Source organism: Poecilia latipinna, unplaced genomic scaffold, assembly GCF_001443285.1.
Source record: "Poecilia latipinna isolate Pla-1442-1.1 unplaced genomic scaffold, P_latipinna-1.0 Scaffold1127, whole genome shotgun sequence".
Classification (NCBI taxonomy): Eukaryota; Metazoa; Chordata; class Actinopteri; order Cyprinodontiformes; family Poeciliidae; genus Poecilia; species Poecilia latipinna.
This window is the reverse complement of record NW_015113743.1, coordinates 177732-190255: the sequence shown is the minus strand read 5'-3', so window position 1 is coordinate 190255 and position 12524 is coordinate 177732. Positions and strand designations below refer to the sequence as shown.

Genomic DNA, 12524 nt, shown 5'->3' with positions numbered 1-12524 from the left:
GAAAACATTTCTGAATCCTCCTTAGGAGGTCTTTAAAATATGAGATTAGGAATCATGGTGACAAAAACCCAGAGTTTTGTCATCTGCTGGGAGCTTAGAGTGGATTCTCTGCTGGTCTGTACCATGGGGAGCCAGGTGAGGATGTTCGGTCAGGAAGCTCCAGGATTGGGAGGTTTTCAAGTGACATCCCAGAAGGAGGAAACCCAGATCTCATTGGAGGAACTGTTTATCCCCTCATTGGGCTACGGTTCCCACTAAATACATTTTGTATTAACTTGTACTGTCTACTTTTCAGTGATGCTATACAAGTGCTTCTGAAAATGCCAACTGGATGGCAAACATGTAATTTGGATTCATGTTGACGCAGAGAAGCAAAGGCAAACGATTGGGCGTTTAAAAAGCTGCAGGAAAGAAGAACGTACTGCAAAAAACAACATTGATGACAAAACAAAAAGAATAACACTTAAAACGAAAGCAATTTACAACGGCCTTCCTGACACCTCATCATGACCTAACCCTTACCACTCGTCTTTATCACAATCATTTCTATTTTAAGAAGTTACATTTCCATCCTGTGGTCACTCTTTCCAAAATATGAGCACAGTTCCCAAGAAAAAACCCTGCATCATATGGTTCTACTGTTTTATAGAAACAGTCACATGGCTGCTTGGTTGGTAGCCAAAAACTACAGCATTTCCTCTCAAACTTTTATGAGAATCTCCAGGGCTCTCAAGGTGAAAGGAAACATCTCACACCTTCCATGTGTCACTTCCTGCTCAGTAGTAAATTCCCATAAGTCAGACTGGAATTTCCAACTATTTAATAAATATTCCATCTGTTAATCTGGGACTGCAAGAATAAACGCGCCATCTTCAAATGCTGTCAGCTAACAAAATATTGTTACCCTTAGCACAAAGCCAGATTTTTACAAGTGAATTGTAAATACAAGTTTTGAATGGCAGACCTTTCTTTAAGTTACTGAAAACAAAACTTTTAACTCGATTGTCATGCCCAGTCAATCTCTGTTGGCCGTTTCTACAGCAGCTCATCACTGCTCTGATATAAAAATCAGAGCCAAAAATATCACATGGTGCAACGTTTGAGTCAGCCTGTGTGAGCAAGGTCACGATGTGTATATCATTTCCACTGAGACTCAGGAACAATCAGCATTGTGATCCGTTCAAGCAGTTTCAAAAAACAGCCGGAAACAAAGAAAGAGAGAGCTGTGGCTCGGGGAGCGGATGTTTCCTCTGTTCATGCTAAGAAGATTCCACCTGAGTGTGACACTGAAGTGGCCCAGAGCTGGTGATTTCAAGCTGCTCAGGTTCACTTTATTGAAAGAGACGCCAGAGAGAATTTTTAGAGTTTGCTGAAGGAGAAAGGAAGGACTGGATGAGATGATACAGAGATGGAGAAAAAGGAAAAGGGAGAACAGGGAGGATTTGCTGCTCTCATGTTTCCACCAGGCAGAGCACTCCTGTCACGCTCGTCTGTGTTTGTATAAACTGATGCCGATTGTCTGCCTCACTTTGGTCTGGGATTTGCTTTTGCATGTTAAACCAGGACCTCAGATTGGACTGACTGAGTCAGGAAGGCTGAAGGGCCACCGGTTTTACAGAAAAATATTTGGACAATTTTCATTATCTCTGAAAAAGAGAACTAAAATTAACAGGACTACACAATAGATTAAATGCAGTTTCATTGAGACATCAAGGCAGATTAAAATCAAATATCTTAAAGGATCACATGCTGTGTAATATTTGCTGCTTATAGCTTCACATTTTCTATAGAAATAGTATCTTTGGTCAGCTGGAGTCTCACTGCAGATGATACTCACACCTGATATGTATAACAGCGTTCAAGATGAAAAAATGCACAAAGTTTTGCAAAAATTCTTTGTGCATTGAGTGAGTAAAATAAACTATCATCTCATTTACAGTATTTATTCATCCTGCATTAATAACACTAAGCTCTGTCTGGTAACTTCTGCAAAATGATGTGAAAGAATTAATGCATGCTTTGTAAATGTTTCTTTTAAAATATGAATGACTGAAGTCACCATTGTGATCCGTTTCACAGCTGTATAACGTATTACTGAGAAAATCACTGCTGGCTGGGAATGGTTGACAAATACTAAAAATATCACAGTATTGTGTAGGGAAACTCCCATGGAAAGCTGACAGAGTCACTGTTGAGAAATCAGCTGATGTAGATAAGAAGTAACCTTTAAAAGTGAAAGTGAATATTTTTAACAAAGAGCAATAGTGCTAACCTTCTGTATATTTTGTTACAAATCCAGGTCAGGCTCAATTCTACCACAACAGTCCTTGACAACTGAGCATCTCTCACGTATACAATACTCTCATTGTCTGTTTCCATCGTACAAACTCTTCACGCACAACATATGTGCACACATGTTTACACCCAACACACGTCTCATTCTCTGTGTGCTCAGAAACAAGCAGGCGTGCCAGAAATTGGGGGGGAAAAAATTGGAAAAAGCTCATCTGGTGGAGTTCATCATGCCGTGAATCTCCTTTTGGCAGCTGATCATTTGGAGAACAATCGAGACACTATTTCAACACGGTTCCAGCGAACAGTGGGACGCATTCTCCCATTTATAACAGACTTAATGACCATGTACATGCAGCTTGTGGATCGAGTTTTGTGCCTGTTTCCATAGATTCTGTTTGCTGTCAAAACAAACTGGAACCACTCAGCCACTAAGTTGTAAAGGTCACAGTTATGGCCGCAGACATGACTTACCTTCTCCTGTGGGAGATGCAAAGGGCTGTAAAAGACACTATCACCGACAGCTGATTTTAGAGCATAACTCAAATTTAGCTTCACTAGATTAAAGATTTGATGTTGGGTAGTAAAAATCAGTCACTATCTCTTTTATGGTGCCATATACTTACCTCCACTATTTAAATGTCTTTCCTAATGAATCCCATTCAACATGGTGTCATGTTATGAGTAGTTTCCTACTAAGGCCTGATCATAGTCAAGCTGAGAGACGAGTTGTGACTGCTTCCAAATTTTATGCAAATTTCATTCTGACAAAACACCCTCAGACTTGTCATTTGGGAAATCCAGAGAAGACGGTGGTTACCTGTGCATCAGGCTCGGCGAACGGACTTATCTTTCCATCTTCGCTGACAGTTGGTGACCACACTCTCTCTCCAGATCCCGACCTGAAACACAATCCCCATGAGAGACGGCGTTAAATACTGCCAACGTACCCTGTAGTGCTGAAGCGTCTGAAAATTTCTGCTGAGATGGATGGATTTTTTTCTTTTTTTTGCTGACAATATTCCTTCTGTATTAAGTGTCATTTTTTCCGAGAGTGAATTACTAAAAACTAACAAAGAAAAAGTGAAAGTAGACACTGTTCCTATTCGTTTTTCTGGCATGACTAAGCCAGGAAAAAAACCCATCAACACATAGTGTAATTGTTAGAAGTGAAGAAAACAATATGTTTTTTGTGTGTGTGTGTGTTTTTTTTTTTTTTACAAATATTTAAGAAGAAGTTTCTGTAATCAACCCCTGTACTCTTATACCCATAAATAAAATCCATTGAAATAAATTGCAGTCAGAAGATCCATTTGCCAAGTGGAGTCTCTTACTCTTGGAAAGAGCATTGCACAACGACAGACCTGTTGAGATACGTCTGTCTACTTGATGTGACCAGCCAGAAGGAGAGCATTGATCAGAAGCAAGATGGCCGCTCTGGAGGAGCTGCACAAATCAACAGGACATCCAGGAGTCATGAACTTCCCAATCCGGCAGCGTGACCGCGGCAGTTAACCACCACCCACAGACTGGAAGCTGCTCAGGTCAAATGTAAAACAACATTTTTGCTACATGTGGGGAAACAATGACTGCAGATATCCAAAGAGTAAAAGATGGTGGGGACATAAAGTTTGTTGTGATCATGCTTTGTTAGTAGTAGTAGTAGTTTTTCATAAAAATGTTATGGTTGTTGCATTACAAAATATGAAAAAGTACTGGTTGTATTATTGGAAGGAACTCAGAGCAGCTGATTTGTACATTTGGCAGGTTTTACCTCTGGAAATGAGTACAATTACTTCTCATCCCTCCAGACAGAGCAACATAGTAAAGTAACACTCAACACTTCAATGAGAGTTATAGTTTGGATCACAGCCAGTTCTTACTATTAATGTACAGAAGTAGTGATAACTCTATTACTGCTATCTAGGATTGTTAGACCGTTCTTTTGTTTGTATGCATAATAATCAACTGCAGCTAAAAACACTTATGAAAACGTGCACAACATACTGAATGATTGCTAGGGTAAGATGGATTATTTATTGCACTTCTCAATGGGCCTTCTGCATACATATAAGCAGGGGTTCACATGATTCACCTCTTCCTTTAGAAAACATACAGAAAAATGCTTCAGTGAAACCAAAAATGTGTCACCTTTTCCAGATAAAACATTGTAATTCATTCAGAGCTCTCTTCAGTTCTGTTTCCCTGTCAAGTTATGTGTAAATGTCACAAAGATGATTGAGGAGGGGTTCTTTAAGTAACATGAATCCAGATGAACCGTAGTGTTGGATGTGAAGAAGGGAACGCATGAAGCTTCAGTAACACTGGGCCAATGTGCCTGGTGTTTTGTGGGTAAATATCATGTTTGTGGGTAAACAGCATATTTATCCACAAAAAACACAAATGTGAGTGTCTGCCTGTAGTTGCTGACCCCACAGAGGGGTGAGGCTTTGTCGAACTCGATGAGATCACTGGGTTGCAAGCTGGCACAGCATTGCTCAGGCTGAGGCAACGCTCCAGATATGAGCCACGGAGGTGTTGCTATCAAGGATGCTCTTATGAGGCGCCGAGTGTCTGCCGGATGAGCAGCAGCTCCAGAACTGCGTAGGAAGAACGCTCCCGCCCTTGCACTAAGACCTCCATGATTCAGAAGCAGAAAGTCATAATTCTTTCCCCAGATTGTTTGGTTGCAGTGGTTACCACACAAGCAGTCTATTGAGATATGAAAGTTCAAACCCAAGCCTGCTGGCTGGACCGACATTTTTAAAGAATCAAACAAAAACAGGCTAAAAAGTGGAAAGTATCACAGGCTGACCGGTTTGAACCTCACATTGTTGGCTCCACCAAACCCAGAATTACTCTGAAGACACATGTTTATCTTTTGAAATAAAAAAAATAAAAAGTCCAGCTGGAAGACAGCTGAACTCGATAAGCTGGTTTACTTCATCCAGTCAAATATAGACTCAGTTCTTTTTCTAAATGACAGCAAAATATATGTAGTACCATTTCAATAAATAAATGTGTATTCAGTTACACACAATGGACTGCACAAATGGAAAGTGTAATATTCATTTGTCAACAATTTGTACAACAACTAGTATTCCAGCTGTATTTATGCTGAAGTTAAATTACCCATCCCCTGGTTGGAGTATTTAAAAAATGGGTGTCAGAGGAGGGAAAATCTACATGAACTCCATAAGTTTCAAAAATTGTAAAAAACCAAACCCACTATGCCACAATCACATACAATAAAAATATAGAAAAAACAGCTGCCAGCTAACTGTGCTCAAATAACAATATTGGTGATCAATGATCATTCCAAGCTTCAACTAGATTCATGGTTGTATTTGTCTCTAATCAAAAGCGTTTAGGAGAAAGAACCTTCTGGACTCTATAGGATACGACCAAAGCTGCTACTTTCTCAGCTGAAACAATTTCATTGTTCTCCTTCCTGGGTGAAAAACATCAGCTACATTTAAAAGCACCGTTTCAGGCATTCCTGGACAAAATCTGGTTGCGGTTGATGATGAGATCAAATTATCCAATGATTCCCCCAATGCTTTAAATGCTGAAATCATAACCACATAAAAGAGAGAAACGTGAGAGGACAGATGAGACGGAGGGCAGCGGCGCTGGCCGGGAGCAGACCTGTGAGTAAGCTGGTTCCTTTGGAGGGTTTCTTTTGTTTCGCCCCAGCAGGAGCCCGTTGATCCTTTGCTCCCATGCAGTTTTCATGCTGAATTCCTCAGCTGTGACTCACAGGTCACAAAGTCAGGGTGAGGCATAAAGGGCAAATCCTCCACCAAGGGGAACTTTAACTCCATCTCTAATTTCTATGATTCTTTCCAAAGCCTTAATACCTTATCTTGTTTTAATTTCTATCTGGAGATGATGGGATTTATTTTTAATATGTAGTAATACTTAATATGTTCTCCTCATTTAAAACCTTCTGATGCTGGATTTTTTTGTTTAAACTCATGTTTATGTAACTCAAGTATTACGGCAACAGAAAACCCTTCTGAGTATACAACCTTCCAAACATCGTCTTACCCTTTTAACCCACTAGGTCACAACCATAAACTTTAAATTTATTTCAGTGAAATATAAAATAGACCAACGCAGGACAGGTCTTGTAAAAAGGACTAAACAGGATCCAGGGTTTTCATTTTTTGTTTACAAAAAAAATCTTGTGTTCAGCCTATTTACTCTACTGTGCACCACTAATTAGTACACCAAGTTCCCCTTATGTGCAATTTAATCTCAGAATAAAGACATCTGTTTTGTGGCTATGTTAGGTGGAAAATTAGCACTTTACATCACCATAAACACATTCCAACTACAGCGACAGCAACATGAGGTGGGGATGCTTTTCTTTAGCAGCAGCAAGGAAGTTAAAATCCAAATAAAATACATTGAGGTGTATGGTTACACTGTGAAAATATTTAAAGGGTATGGACGCCCAAAGCACAGTAACATTCACTAAGTGAACCAGTTGACCTAATGGCTACTTGTGGTAATTTTTAATACTTTACCAGCAAGTTTATATCCTAGTCAAAACAAAGATGAATGACATATTTTTAAACTATAATTACCCTTGACTGGGATCATCTGCTCTCAATAAAAAAGAGGCGACTAGAATTTCATTTGTGTTGCTATATTTCTGTTAAACGGTTTCACTGAAACCTTCTGATGATTCTAAATATTATGGACTTTGGTTTGGAAAGCGACTCTTCAGTGCTTTCTTGTAAATGGGAGTTTTTAACGTTTTGAAGACCAAAAACAAAATCTCCTTTAATCCGGCTCTGCAGAAGCCAAACCCCACTGATTGCAACGCTGAAAAATAATGCATGTGCAGAAAAGCGGGTTTGTGCCATTTGGTGCAAACTTTTGTTTAAACTTCCAAACCACCAAGTAGAATTTTAATGAGAACAGATGATTCTTCATGTTTCACAATAACTACTTAGATGACATGAACAAGACACAGCGTCACACACAGTGCGGAAATGATGACTCATTTTTCATCGCATTAACTGGCCACACACGACTCTTTCCAAAGACGTTGACCAGCGGTGGAAACATGCGTCCCAACCACCATAATCTGTCCGTCATGCTCTTCAGACAAAAGTTTTCTTCAACAAGCTCTGGCAGAATGACAGGGACTGCAATGAGGTGAAGGCACCACAAAAGAAATGGGAAATAGAAAAAAAATGAAGAAAAGATAGAAAGAATTCAGTCGGATGGGATTTGGGTTTGGAGGGGGAAACGGCGGTAGGACACGTGAAGGTCACGAACAAAGAGGTTGTGGAGGAAAGGAGGGAGGATTAAAGCGAGGAGAGGTTTTCCTCTCCAGCTGGTTCAGATGAGTAAATGTCTGAGAATATGCAGAATACGACTGTCCACGTCCTACAAAGCCACACTAAATTTAGGCACAACACGTGTGAAGAGGGATTCTTCTATTTTTCCTTTGCATAATGACAAGGCGGATTTAAAGACTGAGGCCATGAAGTAAGAGAGAGGCAGGCATGCATCAGCAGGAAAGTATGATGAAAAATGGAAAGATGTCGTTCATTGTTGATGCCAGAATAATCTTTTCATTCTCTTCCCTGTTTTTCCATTCTTTCAATCAAAATTATCCTTGATTCTTCTTTCCCCTCAAGAGATTTCTAAGCATAACCCAACCAGTAACCTGTTAAAAAACAAAGTTGAACTAAACTAAGGTTAACGTTTAGAGTAGTTTTTGCAGAATCTATTGGGCACATAGAATTTTGACAGAGGCCAATGAGGTTAGCATTTTTAATCAGGGTTGCTAAAATACATTCAGATCATGAGATTTTTGGAAAAGATACATAATTTTCAGGGTCACTGTTTTGCAAATTATAACTTATAAATCATAACTAATTGAATTCTATAAACTAATTCCTTGTTTTACTTCCTAATATTTCTAAAATACACTACGTCATAAAATTATTTGCCTCCTTCCAGTATACTGTTTTTTCTTTATATTCCTAGAAGTGGTGTGGCTCTTGAAATAAGACTGCTGACGACTCAAGCAGGCCACAAATGAACCCAGAAAAATAAATAAAGACTAGTGTTCATATGTCAACAATAAAAATAGACAATGAGCAAAAATGTAATTCCTGGAAATGTTCCAAGTCCAGAAAACTGAAGACAAACATCATCCTGATGTATTTCCCCTTTGGGGAAAATTTGTGTACTAATGTGAAAAAATGTGACATTTTTATATGGTTAAAACTAAAAGCATTTCAGAAAAACAATGTCACATATGGTCATATTTGGTGGTGGAAGTGTGATGGTCTGAGCTGCTTTGGCGACTTACCATAATTGATGGATGTTCAGAAAATACTGAGTGTTAATACCTGGCCCTCAGTTTGTGACCTTAAAGTGAAGGGGTCTGCAGCAGGCCAGTCACAAACTGGCTAAAGAAAAAATACATGGTGAAGGTCCTGGAAAACCTAGTGTGCCAATATTTATTCTATTAAAATTTGTTTGATAACCTGAAAAATTGAAGTGTGACCAAAAAAAAAACAGAAGTTAGCAGGACTACAGTTAGAATACTGATGTCTGTTGTTATATCCACACTTATTGTAGACTCCTTTTTATTTCCAGTTGCTGTTTACTTACCTAATATAATTTATTTTAAAAATACTTTTTTTAAATAAAAAAATAGTTTTAATTAATTGCTGCCTGGAGCTGGGTTTCTATAGTCCCTGTAAGAAATTTTAAATCTCATTTTTCCATTTCTTTATTCTACTTGTTTTTGTTTTGCAGACCAAAGTAGTGCTAATACATTTTCGTGAGACTGTGTTGCATAATGTTACCATGAGAGCAAAACAAATACCACGCAGACTTTGATAGCACTTGAGACTTCCTGTTTTATATGGTTTGGGAAACTTAAAAAGTGTCAATCTAATAAAAGTAGACACGGCAAAGCAGTTAATCATGGCAAATTATTGTTTTTTAAGCATTTAAAAACCAAATTAATAACTATAACTGCCATCACATCGTCCATGTTGCCTCTTTATGTTTTTCTTAGCCTTCCTGTTTCCTGGAGCATCTAGGCAGAAACCTCACGATGCTGGACATTCTTAAAAAAGCCCCATAAAAGACATAAAAAAAATGTGGGTTATGAAAGTTAAACATGTGAACCCATTACAAAGAAACATTCTTAAGTTACTCAAGACCTCAAGTTCAGCTGCACCCAGTGTACTGTAATTTTGGTTCCCAGCAGACGTGAAGACTCATATATTTTGTCGATGAGCTGCTGCACAAAATTACAGGTCTCCTATTTCTTGTGACTCTTTGCAGTATTTCATGACATGGTCTTTTAATAAGGGCTGAGAACTGCTTGTCCTTAAAATATTATTTTCTAGTGAGTCAGCATGTGCTCCTTCAGTCACTTCCATTTTATTTGACTTTGGAATCAATGGTTGCAGTTAAATACTCCTCACTTCTGTGGCCCACAGTTGAGGACTATTTCCAATCAATTAAGTCCCAAACATCACATCTATAGAATGGATAACTCATTTGTTTTATTTCCTCTTTCCATCATGACAAAGATACTTCCAGGATGAACAATACCTCCAAGCCTCAGCAGCATGAGGACATGCTTGACATGGTTGATTTTTCACAACTCAGTAGGGATGTAGTGAGATCTCGTAGCAGAAGAAAACATGGTGCCAACATTTGATTTTTACTGGTGAAGTAACTGTGTGCTACTAAAAAATGAAGGTGTTTAACTCTGACTCTGGACTTGTATGGCAGTTTATCAAGTCCAGCGGATTTGATAAACTGCTACATTCAGTCATTCACCCATTCATGCACACATTCACACAGTGATGGTGGCGAGCTACTGGATGGTAGCCACAGCTGCTCTGGGGCAGTCTGACAGACGTCAGGTAGGTGAGGCAGGTAAAATGTCTTGCACAACGACTGAACTCCTACCACCATCCCCACTTTCATTTCTTATACCTTAAATCCCCTATACTCTCAAACATGGGTTGCAGTTAGAGCGGTGTAGGGTTGTACCCATGTATCAGTCTTGATTTAGCTAATAAGTACTTCTTATGAGGCCATGTGACAATCCTTAAGTCCAAAAGCATTGAGGAAGCCTCCGCCGCTTTAAAATGATTCATCTGAAACCACCTGAGGTCCTCTGAACCAGCAAACTAACCTATAGTCAGTGTAAGAAAATAGCAACTGTTTAATCATCAGGTGCTAATAACACTAATGTGTTATTAGCATACTTTCTGTCCTGTTATTTCTCATAATTTCACTCTCTAATGTGTTTTGACACTCCTGCGCTCTTATTATTATCTGCAAGTTCAAATTTGAATGAATGAATTTAATTAAATACATTTAATTAAATTTAATTAATTAAATTTAATTAATTTGAATTAATGAATTCATTAACTTCAAATGAATGTTAAAACATGTTTTTCCAATCATGTGCGTCTCCCTTTCTTTTCCCCCACTTTATCGCCTGTCCAATTAAGCAATATGTACCAAGCCAAATGTGCATGCCTATCTTTCTGAGGTGGTTTATCCTTTTTCTGTCCAGCAGAACAGGGCAGTTCACTCTGTAATTATTTAACCAACATTGTACAGAAAGGTCACATTCCAGAAGCTCTTCCTGTTCAACCTCTTGTTACTTAGCCTTTTTGCTATAATATTTAAGGGTGAGGTTACTTGTACGTCTATATGGACAGGCTTTAAGCAAACCATGTTTCTCCAGTATAGGTATATGAGCATTGCTGACTTAATGCAAGACGTTTTTCAGTTTCCTGGAGTGATAAAATTACCAGATTCTGGTGTCTAAGCAGTGAAATATTGGAATGTTCGTTTTCCTTAGCAACTGTAAAGGAGCTTCTCTGGTCAATCCACTGACTTACTTCATGTATGCTTCGATAAATTTACAATCCCCATGTGAAAAACCACTTAATGCTCCACAGCTTCAGCCTGATATATGGCTGGAGTATTCCCAAGTGAAGCAGTGGAGGTAGTCACATTGTGCACTGCATATGATAGAAAAAAAAAAAGAGGAAAACATTTTTCTGACCATCTAAACTTCTTCCCATCTGATTGCTCTCATGACTGCGTCAACTTTATATTTTGAGCTTTCTTTGGCAAACGGAGGAAAACTTTGTTCTCTGCGACAGTAAAAAGAGGGAGCCAGAGAACCAGCTTGGCAGATGTCACTCGTAACTAAGGCTGAAACCACATTATGTTCTTCATCTAAGACGACGACGTTTATAGGTTGCCAGAATCACTCCGCACTTTCCAGTACTCCAGCAGCCCAAGTAACCATCTAATATAAATGTGGGAAGCAACTGACATTTCAGTTTTTCCTTGGTTGCAACCTTCAAACCACCTTCACCCCCCTCTGTCATTAACCGTTTAGACTGATGATTTTAATTCCAGAAACATGTTGCCTCTGTCCTCCTCTAAAGTTCAAACCAGAGCGCCATGGTAACAACACTTCTTTTAATTATAAGGATCTGAATTGGGGTGTAATGAACATCCTATCTAGTCTATTTATAGGTGGAAACTGCAGTTAAAAACATCAAAAGAGAAAAAACATGACCTCATACATTGTGTCAGTTTATGTGACAAATTTGATTTGAAGTGTTTAAATGGTAAGTGCATGTGTACATCAACAATTATTGCTTCTCCAGTAAATACAGTTTGAAATAATTTTATTTAGATGAAGTTGAGCTTCAAATATATTAGAAATGCTGATGTGATAAAATATAACGACCCTCTTTTGCCGACAGGTCAACACATTCATTCTTCCCTTCAACATTTTAAGGGTTAAACTTCTCAGGAAGCCTTTGGAAATCAAACGGGTCCATACCAATGAGAATGAGTTCATTTCACTGTCAACTACTTGTTATTGAAGTAGCATTTTTAAAAGCTTTCCATCTGCATGTGTTGTCCCAATAAACATGGCATAAATGTTCCCATTTTGAAAAGATGGCTAAAAGAACCTGTCATATTTTTACCCTATGAAAACATAACAATTACTAATCCAAATAGTAAATATGGATTTACTAATCCTGATTAAAAAAAATCAATTACTAATTAAAAGTTTGTAGATACTTGATAATTTCTCAAGCAAAAAAAAAAAAACACAATCTTTTTTTCCATTTCAGCAACAACTTGAGGAACTGGATGAAATCAGTGCATCAGTGATGTTATTTTATCCTGAGTATCTC

General features: G+C 38.4%; 1 protein-coding gene across 1 annotated transcript in view; it reads right to left on the bottom strand.

Moving 5' to 3' along the window:
- The window catches only part of pdlim4 (PDZ and LIM domain 4), a 44645-nt gene that overhangs the window by 18952 nt on the left and 13169 nt on the right, over window positions 1-12524 (bottom strand). The window contains exon 3 of the mRNA XM_015052720.1: window positions 3113-3194. Coding sequence (XP_014908206.1) covers window positions 3113-3194 — 82 coding nt within the window. The remainder of the gene's footprint in view (window positions 1-3112; window positions 3195-12524) is intronic.